The 15,521-nt window shown below is 61.3% G+C and overlaps 1 protein-coding gene across 1 annotated transcript; it reads right to left on the bottom strand.

Annotated features, from left to right (window-relative positions):
* Positions 1-3,130: 3,130 nt before the first annotated feature.
* ZBTB47 (zinc finger and BTB domain containing 47) lies at positions 3,131-13,986 on the bottom strand. The gene is made up of 6 exons (XM_012665572.1): positions 13,876-13,986; positions 8,846-10,393; positions 6,989-7,136; positions 5,502-5,617; positions 4,924-5,068; positions 3,131-4,611 (listed from the first exon to the last, which is right to left on the bottom strand). Exons 1-6 carry the CDS (start codon positions 13,876-13,878, stop codon positions 4,250-4,252), a joined length of 2,322 nt encoding a protein of 773 aa, XP_012521026.1. The 5' UTR covers positions 13,879-13,986; the 3' UTR covers positions 3,131-4,249.
* Between the last annotated feature and the right edge of the window lie 1,535 nt (positions 13,987-15,521).

Raw genomic sequence — 15,521 nt, 5'->3', positions numbered from 1 at the left:
TGTTAAGCCACCGGAGTTGTGAGGTGGTTTGTTAGTGCAGCAGAGCCCAGCCTAACCGGACTTATTCGCCAGTCCTGACTCCACAAAGCAACATAATCAGGGGGAGGCCCAAGGGCACCACCAAACCAGAGGCGCCTCACTTCCTCATCTCATTTTCCCCTGCCGTGCTTTAGAAGGGAGGAAAGCCCAGCTTTCTCCAGCAAGGCAGTGCTGCTCTGGCCCGTGCTCCAGGACGTGAGGTGTTACTGAGCAGCTTGGTCCCCAAGAACAAAACTGGGAGACAGTGAGTGCTCCTGAGATGCCAACCCCGGCACCTGCTAGCTGCAGCATGAGAGTGCCCAAGACTCTGCGGCGTGACGGTGGAAATACTGTGAGAACGCGGGGTGCGGGTCAGGGGGCTAAAGGAAAAAGAGGCATCGTAAAACCTGATGGGGAGCGAGAGGGGAAGACAGCAGAAACAGAAGCAGAATCCACACAAGAGGCGGGGCAGCAGCCAGGTCCCCACGGTTGCCAGTGAGGCTTGTTTTTAGGGTGTCTTGAGTGAGCCCCTGTTTCCTTCAGTCCAAGTGGGACTATGCAGAAAGGCAATGCCCATGTCCTAGGAACCGGCACCTCCTCTCCGGCCAGTCAGCGAGCCTGTCCAGCCCCTCCCCCAGTCCTGGGAGGTTCTGTCTGACCCCTCTCTGTGTATTCAGAGGTAAGTGCCACAAGAGTAGGAGCCTCAGTCACCATGTGTCCCCAGGGCCTAGGATTCCATCCAGCACAAAACAAGTGTTCTGTATATTACCTGTGCAATGAAATAATTCTGAGGTCCTCAAGAGAGCCACCTGCTCCCTCCTTGGAGGCCACCACCTGTCTTCACGTGACCTTTGGTCTTCCCAGGTGCCTGTGTCAGCATCTCTGGTGTCTGGCCCCTTCAGATGCCACTGCTGAGGGAGGGACAAGTCCATTTTGCTCATCACAGCATCCCCCGTGCTCAGCACATGAACGGGAGCACCTGTGCCTACATTCTGGTGCTCACGGGAAGCCACCCCTGCACAGGCCCTGGCCGCCTGTGGGCACTGCCATTAGGGCCTTGCCCGCAGCAGTCCCAAGACCCCTCCCCTTTAAGGCTCCTCTGTGTCTGACCCAAGACCCAGCTCCAGTTTGGGGCCCTTTGCTGCCCTTGCCTCAGCTCCCAACTCTGGGTGCTCCCCAAAGCCCAGCCTACCCTTAGGGCAGGGAGATGGAGTCCACGGGTGCTCCAGGGCACAGATGTCCACGGGGTCTGCATGCTGAGCTGTCTAGTTATGCGCCAGCCTCGCTCTGGTCCATGTCTTTGCCGCCAAAAGTCAGGGCAGGCCAAGTGCAAAGAAGAGGCTGGGCCAAGGGACAGGAGTTGTACTGACTTTATTTCCCTTCACTCTTCTCACCCACACACCTGCTGTCCCCCACAGCTCTGGGACTGTGGGGTGCCCATACATGACTAGACATCAAGGTCTGGGCACAGCCATTCTGCCACCACCGAGCCCCCTGTGAGGGGCACCATGGAGGCCATGGCAGCATGAGCCAGGGCTGGAGGCCCACCTCATCACTTGGCCACTCACCCCAGCTGGCCAAGACCAGACAGCCAGGGAGCAGGGGAGGGGCAGGCCCAAGTGCTGGCCAAACAGGCTGAGCAGCTCAGCTGGACAGAGGGACCTCAACAGATCTCCCGGGAGGTGATGATCCTGAGCCCAGGGCCCCAGCCCTGGGAAGTGGGCAAGATGCCCCAGTCCTCTCACTCCAACATCTGGGTGCTCATTAATTTGTTTTTCAAATAAAAAGGAGATGTAAAAGCTGGTAAAACAAGAACCTCTATCCGTACTGGCACCGCTAAGGTGCCATTATTGCTTCTGGCCTTGTGGGCTGGCTGGAAGCGCGCTCCCACCAACACCGGCCCAAGGGGAAGAGAGCGTTTAGCACCAGGGACACAGGCTCCTGCCCCCAGAGGGACAGGGCCTCCCGAGAGAGAGGTTGGCCGTGCCCACCTACAGCTGCAATGGCCATCTTGACCAGTACCCAGCCAGTTGTCTGGACCCCTCGCCTGCCCTGAGGGGAAGTGTGTGAGAACAGGAAACCCAAGTCCTGCGTCAGGGTTTCATACCAGCTCCCCACACCCATCTTTGTCCTCTGCTTGTCAAACTATGGCCTACAAGACCAGGGTCCCAGCCTGGCCAGGGCCCCAGGCCCACTCAGGCTGCAGTGGGGCCACCAGGTCCTATGGGAGACCCTGGTGCTAGTGATGAGGGCTGGAGAACCCATGGAGGTCCCTGCTTGCGGCCCACTGAGCAAAATCAACTTTTTTGGGAAAAGGTGAGCCAGCTCTGAAGAGCTGCCAGGCACTGGGACCAGAGGTTAGAAATAGCAAGGGGGAAAGAGGGACCCTGAGGACATCATGGAAGCCCAGAGATCACTGGTGCAGGGGAGGAAAAGAGCTGCAGTGAAGCAGGAGCCTGGAAGCCCCACCCTTGGGGTAGGGGAACTGCAGAGCCTGGAGCCAGACATTCCTCCTCCGGAACAGCAGGGGTGCCCAAGGGTGTGTCTGTGGGCTCTGGCTGTTCTGCTCCAGCTGCAGCCCCAGCCCCAACTGGGCCAGGGAAGCTGCTGGCACTGTCCTCTCCAAGCCCAGAGAACAACCAGGTTGGTGCAGCTTGGATTATAAAACCTCAAATCACTTGGGCACCTTGGGCCTGCCCACATCTGTACAGAATAAAGTGCTTCATTTATTGATGATTAAAATGTCCCCAGCCCCCTGCCCGAGCGCCATGGGCCTCACAAGGAGGTCACAAGGGTTCAGCGCCCCCAACCATGCCCCTTGAGCCCAGGCCTCTTCCCACCCCGGCCATGCTGGGAAGGTGGTAGCGTGGGGGAGTAGTGGGAGTTTAAGGTGCAAAGAGTATAACAAACAAAACTGTATAAACACAAGAGGAAAGAGCTTAACTAGGAAACATGTAGCTTATGGAACCTTCCACCCCATCTTAAAGGCAGGAATGAAGACGTTAAATGACAACAAAAAAGGGTTTCCTACTAGTGCCGGCCTCGTGAGGGCAAGCACCGGGCACAGGCTGGGCTCCCCTGTCCCCAGGGGTTCCTCTCACCAGTGCTGTGAGCTCCCCATCCACCTGTGCAGAGGCCCAGGAGGAGCCAGGATGCTGGAGCCAGCCAGGGACAGGCTGTGGCTGGGCCTAGTGTGGGCCATAGGGGAGCAGAGACGGGCACAGACATACACGTCTCCTTCTGGTGTGACATACATGGCTAGGGTAGCTGGTGAGGGGTGGAGGTGCTCTGTGAGCAGCAGCCCTATCCCCTGCCCCACTGATAGCACCTTGAAACTCCAAAACACTTGTCGACACAAGCCTCCTCCTCGGACCCTGCCCCTGGGGTCTAACCTGTTTGCAGGGGTTCCTTGACTCCAGCCCATGGGAGCCGGTGCTGAGGGAGGCACCCTGTCTGCCCACCTAGGGCCTGGCCCAGAGCACCAAGGGCTAGCAGCTTCCGGGGACATCTCCAGGACTCAAGACCCATGGTGCAGGTTGGGGACCCCCGGGCCTGCCGGCAGGGATGTGAGTGGGGAAAGCAAGCCCCTGGGGTCCAGCCCCTGCCCTCCCCACACTACTCGGTGCAGAGCCAGGTCTGCAGTCCCCACTCCTCAACACGCCCACCAGCGTCCAGTCTCAAGCCCTGGGTCCACAACTCTTCTACTGGGGTAGCACCCCAACTTCTCCCCAAATCCTCCAAGATGAGGGAGCGAATTAGGGGCACGAGCATGTGGAGATGAACCGCTGAGGCGGATCCAGGCTGGGCCTGGCCAGCCCTCTCCAGCTCAGGCCTCAGCAGCATGACTGGCCACTGCACCTGTCCCCGGGCCCCTCCCACCCCACTGTACCTGCCGCCTCCAGCACCCTCCTCACCTGGAGGGGGGTGCTGCAAATACTTTCCTCTCTTTTCTTTTTCCTTCATTTTCAAAGAAAAACAAAAAGTAAAGGCTTCAAGGAGTCGCAGAAAGGGGGGGCACTTGGGAGTGTGGTGTCCTCCACCAGCTCTGGGGGCTGCCAGCCTGCACACCCCCCAGGGTAGGGGTCTCAGGCGGAGCACATGCAGCCACCTCTGGAGGTGGGGGCAGCGGCCCAGGCCCGTGCTGCTGCCCTCCCCAGCAAGGCTGGAGGGCAGTGGGGTCCCTCCTGGAGCGGGCCCTGAGCTCCAGGTCCCAGCAGGTGTAGCTTGGCAGCTAGTTGGCGGCGTTCATCCTCCCGCCAGTGCTGGCAGTGGTGGGGAAGAGGGGCGGCGGGGGCGGCAGGTGCGGCGGGGGCGGCACGGTCTGGGGCAGCCCGGGGAGCAGGGGTAGCGCCTGAGCCTGAGGCTGGGTTGGGGGCAGGCCCGAGGCGGGGGGCGGGCCGTCGCTGGCCAGCGGGTGGCTGACGCGGAAGCATTTCTCCTTGTGGGCCTTGAGCATGTTGGAGAAGCGGAAGCGCTGGCCGCACACGTCGCAAGGGTAGGGCTTCTCGCCGGTGTGCGTGCGCCGGTGCCGCTTCATGTTGGGCCGACTGGTGAAGCTCTTGCCGCAGATCTCGCAGATGTACGGCTTCTCCCCTGGGGCGAGGGGAGCAGGGTGTCACTGGAGGGTCACCACAACCCAGCCCGGGGCCAGCCTCCCTACCCCACGGAACCACAGTAGGGTCCAGCCCTGGCACTCTTAGACCCCTGCCTCCCACCCCACGCCATCTTGTGCCAGCCTCACCCAACCCTTGGAGACAGGAAGGATGGCACTGAGCCTGAGACAAAAGGGTAAACTAAGGCCCAGAGTTGCGAAGGGGTGTGGCCAAGACCATCCCAGGCCTCCTGAGCAGGGCCGAGAAGGGGTCCCAGGCCTGGCATAGAGCCCCTCCCACCAGGCAGCCGCACCTGTGTGGGTCTTCATGTGCTCATCAAAGTACTGCTTCATGTTGAAGTCCTTGCCACACCACTGGCACATGAACTGCTTGTGGCCAATGTGGATGCTCATGTGTGACCGCAGCTGGTACTTGTACTGGAAGCGCTCGTTGCAGTTCTGGGGGTGGGGTAGGGGGTGAGGCACAGGAGGCGAGGCCACGAGCGCACAGGGCCCAGGAGGGGAATGGGGTCAGGAGACGGGAAAAGGCTACACAGCGGAGGCCTGAGGGCCCCTAACCCCTCTTTCTCATCGGAAGCCCCCCATTGCCACCTGCAGCTCTGCTGTCCCGGTCTCTGATCTCTCCCCTGAGGTACCCCCAATCCACCTCTCCAGAAAATCTGCCACGCGGCTCCAGCCCACGCAGACTCCCCACCCTGAATGTGTGGGGGCCGGGTTAGGAGTGGCAGTGGGAGGCAGAGGGTGGGCCTCTCTCTTTCTGGACCCTGCACTCCACTTCCCCACCCCTCTGGTTTTTAAGCAGCCGCTATCCCTTATCCCTGCCCCTCCCAGGTGGCCCCTCAGACAGGCCAAAGAGGAGATGGGAGCTCACCTCACATCTGAATGGCTTCTCCCCGGAGTGCTGCAGTGAGTGCACCTTGAGGGACATGCTGCGCTTGAAGGACTTCCCGCAGGTTTCACAGGTGAAGGGCATGTCCTTGGTGTGGGCTATGGGTTGGGCACCATGGCCGTCATGTCTCGGAGTCCTGCCTGAGCACCCCTACATTGGGCCCAGACCCCACCTCCTGGAGCAGCCCTCCCTGGGGACCAGCTTATACTCTGTCCCAGGACCTGGGCTGATTCCCAGGAGGGGCCGGCCCCCTTCCCTCCAGGGCTGGGTCTCCCTGTCTGCACTGAAGGTCTGGCTCAGACTAGCGCTTGTGGTTCGTTAGCCTGTGGCCAAGGGAAACAGCCAAGGCTGTCCTGCCCCCAAAGCTTCAGGGAGGATGGAAGGATCCTGGTGGGACGGGCCTCAGCTCGAATCTTGGCCCGACCACGGGCACTGGTCTCTCTGTGCCTCGCTTCCTCTTCTATAAAAATGGACTAATAGTGGTGCTGAGCTCCAAGGATCGGGGGCTTTGTAGGGGATGGCATGCATAAAGCTCCAGCTCAGGCCCTAAACAGCAGTCCAGAGGAAGTTAGCAGTGCTCCCCCCAGAACCCATGTACAAATGAGAACCAACAAACTCCTCAATGAATATCTGGGAGGAGGCAATTGGAGACAGGGAGGGTCCCCCTGAGCTCACAGACCAGTCCTGGGTTACCCAGCATGCTCCTGGCCAAGTCCTAGACCCAGCATCCCAGCTCCCTATTAGTTCACACTAGAGGGCGCCCGGCACTGTCCCGTGGAGAAAGGGAGTAGGGCCAGGCCAGGGGCCCAATGTCCACCTTGACCACCCCTTCCTCGAGCCCCAGACCCAGAGTGGGCAAGGAAGGAATAGCCCTAGGGACACAAGACTGCCTGCAAGGCCCACCTAGAGGGGGTGGGCAGCCTTTCCCAAGGCAGTGGGGTGGCCAACACACACTTGGGGGGGCCTCCTTACTCTGTCTAGGTGTGACCTCTGGGGAGAGGTTGCATTCAGAGAAGCCTGAAGCCCGGTGAGGGCCAAAAGGTGAGAGAGAATCAGAGGTGCAGCTGCCATCAAACCGAGACAGGGCCTGTGCCAGCCCATATGGCACTTTGTATAATTTAGGAAAAAGGTATTCTTTTCCCTGGGTGGGCACAAGCACATGCCAGGATGCACAGCCTGGTTAGCAGTGTGCCAGCTCAATTCCAGTTCCCACCTGCCATCTTGTTCAGGCATCGTTGTACAGTGTGCAGCCTACCCAACGGTATAAGGCAGCCCTGGCCCCAGAGCCTGTCCAGGTCACACCTGCCACTGCAAACAGCCTCCCAGCTGAGAGGGGCCTTCTCACCCCTTCACATTGCCCTTGGTTGTAAGGTCTTTTCTATCCACCTGGATAGAAAGTCCTGCCCAGTACGGCCAGCAGCTAGCCCATCTGTGTCCTCAGGCTTCACCCCCCATTGACGCAGACTTACCAACCATGTGCTTTCGCACATGGGCCATGGTATAGAACTTCTTCTCACAGATCTCACATGAGAACTTCTTCTCTGCGTAACCATGCACAATCTTGTTGTGCTCATGGAGGGACCAGAGCTTCTTGAAAGCTTTGCCACACGTCACACACTGTAGGATGAGAAGACTTTAAGCCCTGGACCCTGAGCCAGGATCTTGTGACCTTGGACAAGCTGCTGCCCCTCTCTGGCCTCAGTTGCAGGACAACAGGAGGGGAGTGTGGTCCCCAAGGTCCCTACCACCCTCTGTTGCCTGAAGCAGGGGAAGGCAGCAGTGATAATGCCCCAACTCTGCCAGCACCTGCTACCTTGATGTCCAAGGACCAGCTAGAACTGATGTTGTAGAGGTGGGGATGGTAACTCCGTAAATACTTACCTACCCACATACCCAGGGCTGAGGCCTGGGGCCCTCCTTCATCCTTGGGCTTAACTGAGTTGGGGGTCACCTCTTCCAGAAGTCCCCCCTCTATGCCCATTTCAACAAGGCCTTCCCAAGGCCTCATGCTCTCTCTACAGAGGGCTGTGTTGAAGGGCCACATCACGTGTGGACGCTACGCATAGTTCATGGAGAAGCCCCTCAGATGATCAGCAGATTATCACTGTTGCCTCCCCTGCGGGGACCCATGCCATGACACCATGGAGATCCCTAAGGGGATGGGCCAAAAGGAGTTGGCTGAGGAGAACTGCAGGAGATACCAGGTCCCTTACAGCAACAGAGGGTGGTGGGGACCTTGGGGCCTTGGACCCTTGTCCTGCCCACCTTTGCAGGACACCCCCAGAGGGCTGGAGACTAGGCCAGGGTCTGGGCAGAAATTGGGTCAGAGTGCCCATGTCAGATGGGACACAAGCTTCTCTCCCTTTCAGGAGGGAGGCTCAGGTATGCGGGAGGTGGAGAGTCAAAGGGCAGCCCAGCAGGCAGGCAAGTGCCAACAGGTACAGGAGGGTGGAGCAGGTTACCAGGTAACTCCCAGGTAACACTTTCTCCACATGGTGATGCAATTAGCAATTAGCTTAGACAATTAGCACCCGCCTACTCTCCACCTTTCCCCCCTTCTCCTGGGCCAGAAAAGGTATAAACCACTTGCGGGGAGCCTGGCTGGCTTTGTGCCACCCCTACTCTGAGAAGCTAGGCTGGCACAAACGGACTCAGGCTGGCCCATGGCCTGGCAGCCAGCCCAGCTGCCCTGCTCAGCCCCAACAGCCCCTGCTCTTCCCAAAGTTCTCATCCAGTCCCTTTTCCCCAGGACCAGGCCAGCTGGCATCTCCAAAGAGCTGAATGCAGGGGCTACCTCCCGCTGAGCTGCCCCCTACTCTATAGAGCCTTTGTGGGAAGCGGAAAATGGCACCCTCTCTGGGCAAACCCCTTCGCCCTTCATGTGTACTCTTGTTGCAGTGCACAATCTGTGAAACTATACATGGTGGCCCTGCTGGCCTTCCTGCCATCGGAGAGATTTGTTAAAACCCTGTCTGACTCATCCCTCCCCAGAGCTGGCTGTCCCCTGGCCTCATCTACTCAGACAACTCAACACTCTCATCTTCCCCAAGACCCCTTTGTTCCTCTGGCCAAGGGCACCGTTTGTTCCAGTCCTCTTTGCACATCTCTCCATGTGCCAAAGCCCAGCTCTATCCACCTCTTCCAGGAAGTTCTCCTTGATGTTATCCCCTGAGCTCTCACCACCCTGACGACAGCCCGGGACTGGGCTGACCTGACTGTCTGGGGGCTAAGTCTGGTCTCCCCAGACTGTGTGGGCAGTGTGGTCAGCAAGACACTGGGTGACCGGAGCCCAGTTCGGGCCTGGCCCCTCACCCCCAAAGGCCCACCTGGATGTTGCGCTCGCAGTCCGTCTGCCGGTGCAGCAGCAGCTCACTCTCTAGCAGGAAGCGCTTGCCGCACTGGTCGCAGATCTGCATGCGGCTGTGGGTCACATTCATGTGTTTCTCCAGGTACCAGCGGTTGTTGAAAACTCGTGGGCACTTCTGGCACGGGTGGTGCTGCTTCTCCTCCAGCTTCACCTTGGCCCCCAGCCCGTCAGTGGCCGGAGGCCCTCGGGCTGGTGCAGAGGCCACTCTGGGGGACAGCTTGGGTCGCTTCCCACTGCACTGCCCAGCCTCCTCAGGCTCAGAGGTGCCCTGGCGCCGGGCATTCTCCCGGGACCGCGTGGCCATGCGACTGTGGGGAGGGGGGTCAGCCCGGCTGCCCCGGCGGCCTGGTGGCCCCTGCATGCCCCTGGCTTCCCCCTCCTCCCCTTCCTCCTCCTCAGAGCTCTCTTGTTCCTGCTCACTGGGCCCTTCCTCCTCCTCCTCTTCTTCCTCCTCCTCCGGCTCACTGTGCCCTTCCTCCTCCTCCTCTTCCTCTTCTCCCTGACTGCCACCCTCTTCCTCCTCCTCCTCCTCTCCTCCACTGCCACCACCCTCCTCTTCCTCGTCCTCTTCCTCCTCCTCCTCTTCCTCCTCATCCTCTGAGTGTCTCTGCAGCCCATCCTCCCGGCCCAGCACCATGGTGGCCGGGCTCGTCCCAGGCCCTGGCTTCCCCTCGGGCCCCGTGGACACGTGCAGTGTCTGGTTGTTGAGGTTGACCTCCACAATGATCTGGGACTGCTCCTGGCGGCTGTAGGTGCCAGAACCCCCAAGCTCTTCCTCCAACTCCTCCCCACCCTCCAGCTTGCACAAGCTGGCCGGGGGCCCGCCGGACTCCTCAACACCACCCTCCTTCTCCTCCTTGAAGAAGGGCTGGGATGGCCCAATGGTGGCAGGCACTGTGCCACCAGCGTTCCCTGCCCCGTCCTCAACGCGCACTGAGTAGGGGTCAGGGCCCTCTCGGGCATAGATCTTGGGCAGGCCTGGGGTGTCCGCCTCCTGCTTGATGTCACAGTAGTAGGGTGGTGCAGCTGGGGTGCAGCTGGCAGCCGGCTGGGCCAGGGCCACAGTGCCAGGACCCGGTGGGCCTAGGGAGCGGGCGTCCAGCAGTTCCTGGCAGGACGCGGCGATATCAGCCATCTGCAGCAACGAGGCGGCACTGAGCACCTCGTGGACGTTGGCTGCGTTGACCAGCAGCTTGGATGTGTAGATGAAGTTGAGGATCTGCTGCAGGCCACCAGGCGCCAGCGCCTCCAGGGACAGCTCCACACGCTGTAGCTGCTTGTTCTGGGTGAAGAGCGAGTGGAAGAACTGGCTGTAGGCGGCGAGCACGCCCTTGTGTGCTGGGAAGACGCTGCGCTGGGGCACCAGCACCAGGTCCACGTCACAGAGGTCGGGCTGGAAGAGGCGCTGCTCGTTCAGGCGGCCCATCAAGCAGGCGAAGTGCAGCGCCACGTCCTCCACCAGCGAGAACTCAGCCGCCGGTGAGTCAGTTGTCTTCTCAACCAGCAACTGTGGGGGCAGAGGGCACAGGAGAGGGTCAAGGCCAGCAGGCCCCCCTACACCCTGCAGCCCACCCGGGAGGCAGCCCGCCATTCCCCGCTCCGCTTCACAGGAAAGGAGCCGGAGCTTAGGCAAGGAAGCAGAGGACCAGGCTGCAGGTCCCAACCAGATGCCCGCGGGGCTCAGAGTCCACTCGTGACCTTTTCAGGCTGAAAATCAGCTCCTGGGTCAGTCACTTAACTTTTCTGGGCCTCCAGCTCTTCCCCTATAAAAAGGGAAGAGTCATCCTGGGAAGGGAAGGGGAAGGAAAAGGGACCGTGGTGACCAACCATCTGGTTCACGAGGGGCCTGGGGATTTTCTGGGGTGCAGGACCAGGTGGTCACCCCAGCAGGGACACGGGCATCCCTTCAACACTTCCTCAGCCCCAGGGATTGGCTCCCACATACTCACTGACACATACCAACAAAACAAACCTCACTGCCTGGCCTCTGGTTACTGCAACCGGGGGGTGGGGGCAGCACCGGTGGGGACCTCTCACCTCACCAGCAGTGAGGCTGCTGCAGAAGTAGGAACTTGTGAAGAAATCCAGGCCCAGGGCCTGTAACTTCTCCCCAGCCCAGTCCGGCTGTGCCCAAGGAGGCTGGTGGGATCCAGTCGGCCCCCATCACTCGGCCAGAGCTTGGACCAGGCTGCTCCCACCCCTGCCTGCAGCCTCAGGCTTGGCCCCCAGTTGCTCCCCCACACAGGTGCTGTGGGGGTGGAAGGACACAGCTGTGTTACTTGTTTACCATGCCTGCAGGCAGGAGGCCCCCAGGGCCTGCCCCAGACCCTTTTTCCTCTAGGTCCCCAGGCCCCAGGTCAGCAACAGTTCAGGCCCAGAGGCTCTGGGATGGCCCGGTTTTTGAGGCTATACCACCTGGGGCCCCTGGAGCCCTGGGGAGACCCTCAAAGTCTGGCAGATCAGACTCCAGGCCTGTGGCCACATCCAGCACCTGTGAATTACCCAGTTACCCAGATTAGGAGCCAACTCAGTCACCCCTGGCTCCACACAGTGGCCTCCCCAAAAGGCGGGCAGCACAGGCAGGCAGCCTGCCCAGTCCTTCCATGGGGCCCAGCACACAGCAAATGTTTAATTACTATCCACCGACCACCTTCCTGGCTGCACCAACCCTGCTGGTTCCAAGTTCTGGCTCTCCTCAGAGCCAGCCTGGCGGTGTCAGAGCTTCCTACGTTTGGGAGGTACCTTGCCCCGTGGCCATGAGACCATCAGGTCCCCCTAGCGCCATGCTGGAGGCTCTGCGAGAACCTTGGCCCTGTCCATCCACAGCCTACCCCTAGCGTCCATGCCAGACCTTCCGTGACCCAGGCAGGAGTGGGTGGGCTCAGACTGGGTGGGGTAGTGGTGTTTAAGCTCAACTCCTCAGTCACCTGAATGAGAACCTGCCCTGGGCCACAGGATGAGCCTCGCTCAGCCACCAGGGACAACCTGCTTTTAGACCTGCCCTGGACCCTTCCCTCCACATCTCGTGGCCAGGGCAGCACGCACCCTGTGCTCACCCAGATTTCCTTCCAGCCAGGCCCCTGGCCATGGATACCATCTTCCTTGAATCCTCCCACCACACTCCTTCCAGCCAAGATGCCTCTCATCCGCCCTCTGTCCCGAAGCCGCTGGCCTGTCCGGGCCTGGCCAATCTAACAGGACGTGGCACTGAGCCCCTCCCACCTCCCTCTGACTCATTCTGATTCATCATCTGGGACCAACCTCTACTGCACAGATGGAGAAACTGAGGCTCAGAATGGGAGGGTCTCCCAGTCCAGAGCCCCTGGACTCACAGCTCTGCAAAGGCTACCCCTTCCTTGCTGGACTGGACACCATTCCACATGGCTGGATTTCTTAGCCTTTAGTGACTTAAAAAGCAGAAACCCTCCCACCCAGGGACCCCTGTGCTTCTTCAGACCCCAACGTGACTCCCTCTACCCGCTGCCTTCTCTCCAGAGCCACTGTACCTACAGGTCAGTGAGGGGTCAGGGTACAACTTGGGTTGTAACAGGGATTCCTTAGGGCCTCCTGGGGCCAGACAGTAGCAGAAGTGCCCTAGATGAGGGCTTGCCAAAGCCAGGCCTGTTGGGGGCATCTACCCCAGGCCACAGGGTCCCAGACCTGTCTGCTCTCCCTTTATGGAACACCCTCCAGTGCTCACCTGTGCCCACCTGCCATGGGGAAGGGCAACCTTCCCATGTGCAGTTTGGCCTGCAGGGCCCAAGCAAGGCCTAGCTTCGGCCCTCTGGCCTCAGCAGAGGAGAAAGGTAGAGCTGCCTCAAAGGCTCCGTTCCGAAGGCAGTACCCCCAGCCATGCCAGCACCATCCTTGGGCCCTTGGGGAGCCCAAGAACCTCACGACCAGTACCCTGACTGGACTCCCTTGACAGGGCACACAGATGTTGCCTGTGTCCATAGCTGGCAGCCCCTCAGCAGGGTACAGCTGCCCCCTTGCCCAGCCCCTCCCATGCCGTGCCCACCAGCTGTGCTGGCCTCCCCAGCCAGATGTGCCAGTTCCCTGAAGATGTGGATGGCCCTCCCCATCTGGCTGTGCCATCTGCAGCCACACACCTCAGGCCCAAGTCCAGGCCACCCCAGCCCAGCTTAGATGCAGGACCAGGGGGTGATCGGGAACTCTTGTTGCCAGGGAGTTTCATGCCCTCAAACCCTGCCCTCGAGTCAGGCTGGCAGCTGGCCACCTGCCGAGGCAGCTCACCAGGGACACCTGCCGAGGCAGCTCACCCAAGTCAGAGCCTTCTACACCTAAGGGGTCCCTTGCCTCACTGCCACAAAGCCTCCCTGGAAGGCCTCATGCTGAAACGGGGGGTCCATCTGTGCCCCTGTGACTCCCACACCAATCTTTCTTCACTGGGCAGCCCAGACAGAACAAGGGTGCACAGGCTCATGACCTCTAGGCTCCTCCTTTTGGGGAGGGGGTGTCTATGCCAGTCTCCTCTGCTCTTACGCCTCCCCTCCTTCCCTGGGGAATAGACCAAGAGACGGCGGGGACCGGCCCAAGGTCACACAGGAGTTTGTACCGGAGCTGCAGGCGCCCCCCGCCCTTGGCCCGGGCCATCCCGAATCCCCAGGCAGGGCGGCTCCAGCGCCCACGTGGCCCAAGGCCCAGGCGGGAATTCGACTCCCTCTTCCCCCCCATCACCCAGCCCGAGGGCGGCGCTGTCCCGGGCGCAAGTGAGCGCCCCCCTCAGCCCTTGCTTAGCAAGACCTCAGCCTCTCGCGCCGGCACCCTCACCCCAGGAATTCAACCCCCTCCCCATTGAGAGCCGCGCTGAGCGTCGCAGTCCTAGCCCGCGGGGACCCAGCGGTCCGGAGACCGGGGGAGGGGGAAGATCCCTGCACCCGCTCCAGCCGAGCCCGTGGGCCGTGCGCTTGGGAGGGGAGAGCTGGCAGGTGGGCGGATAAGCGGGGGGACAGGCAGGGCCCTGCGTACCATGGTGCCGTGGCGCTGGGGGCTCACAGGGCCCCGCGGGATCGCGCTGCCCCCGGCGGCCGGGCCGGGGCCGCTCCATGAAGCGCCGCGCTGGGGGCCGCCCCCGCGCAGGGCCCCGCGACCATGGCCCCCGGGGGCGCGGCCGGGCGGGCGGAGGCGCAGGGCCGCAGCGAGTCCAGTGCCGAGCAGCTGCGGCCCCAGAGCCTCCGGCGCGGCGGGCGGGGGGCGCAGGGCGCCGATTGGAGCCCGCGCGTCAGCTGGGGCCGCCGTCTGGACGCTTAAAGGGCCAGGCCGCCCTGCGTGCCGGCGGGGAGCGCGGACACGCGTGGTGTGCGCCGTCTCGGTGCACCCCGCCCTGTCACGGGCTGCCGGGCCCCCCAGGCCAGTCCTTACTGTTCACATCCCAGCAGATGGACCCCGGCCCTGGCTCCTGCGCTGAGCCTGTTTCTGCCGGGAAGTTCTTCCCGGAGTCAAACCTCGGTGCCCTCCAACTGAGCCACGGAGAGGGGGCCGGGGTAGGAGGCCCGAACTCAGGAACCTGGGCGCGCTGGGCTCCCAACCCGATGCAGAAAAAGGCTTCCATCCGCTCCCCTGAGCAATGCCACGTTGAGGGACAGAACCCCGCACCCCAGCCGCGCTCACCAGCCCCATCCTCTGGCCTGGGCGGCTCTGACCTGGGGGTGAGTCTGGGGTCCCCAACTGATCAGCCCCGCCCCCATTTCTATCCCAGGGTGGCTTGGGGCTCATTTTGCTCTGTCTCCAGGACTTGGCTCCGGTGGACTCATACCTACCTGGTGGCCTCAGGTTGCACAGGTCCGCCCAAGGCAGGAGATTTAAGACCCTGGACCACAGCTGCAGTGACCAAATCCTTTAAGGTGACTGGCCCAGGACCAGAGGAGTGGGGCCCAATGGCCCAGCCCTGTTAGCTGTGTGCCCTGACCGCTGCTGAGTGGCCCCCTTGCTCAGCCTCTGCTGGGGAGATGCAGCCAGGCTTGCGGAATGCTGCTCTGGCATGGACACCCGTGGGGGCAGGGGGCTGGCTGTGCTGGCAGGAGGCTGCAAAGGAAAGCTGCCAGGCTAAGCAGGCAGCAGGGTGGGGACCATAGGGCACTGGGCCTGGGAGGGTCGGAGTAGTGTCTGGGCCACAGGAGGCCTCTGTAGGCCTCTCGTGTGACCCATGTCATCATTCAAATGCCTTTTTGCGTCCCCCGCCCCTACCCCAAGCTGACTGCTGCGCTATCCTGGGTCACTCTCACATTGTCCCCACGCTGATACCTCTCACCCCTCCTCACACATGTGCACTTGTGTTTACCTACAAACCCATGCCAGCTGCTTCAGTATCCCCGGGGTATGCCACCTTATTCATGAGTGGGCGGGAGCTCTGGGGCTTGCTCTGGGTGACTTGGTTCTGGGTGCCAGGAGAGGAAATGGAGTAGAGGCCAGGGTCTTAGGTACACTCCATGAAACAGCCTGATTGTCCTGTAACATTGCAGGGCCCCCCAGAATGGGGAAGCCTTCAAGACAAGGCTATCCTAGAGCCAGGGAGAAAACGTCTCAAGGGCAGAGAGAGGGTGAACAGAGTGCCATGGGTAAGGGGACGAATGCACATAGCCAGATGGAGACACCCTGGTGGAAAAGAGATGGGA

This window comes from Propithecus coquereli, unplaced genomic scaffold (assembly GCF_000956105.1).
Source record: "Propithecus coquereli isolate 6110/MARCELLA unplaced genomic scaffold, Pcoq_1.0 Scaffold1, whole genome shotgun sequence".
NCBI lineage: Eukaryota > Metazoa > Chordata > Mammalia > Primates > Indriidae > Propithecus > Propithecus coquereli.
Note: the sequence above shows the minus strand (reverse complement) of the source record. Positions and strands in the feature narration are given on the sequence as shown.

What these genes read in the sequence shown, in the direction of transcription:
- ZBTB47 (XM_012665572.1), bottom strand. An exon ending in ACTGCGAGCGCAACATCCAG is followed by an intron (nt 7,137 to 8,845) that starts GTGGGCCTTTGG and finishes CTCATCCTACAG; the next exon opens with TGTGTGACGTGTGGCAAAGC. An exon ending in GCACATGAAGACCCACACAG is followed by an intron (nt 4,612 to 4,923) that starts GTGCGGCTGCCT and finishes CCCTCGCCCCAG; the next exon opens with GGGAGAAGCCGTACATCTGC.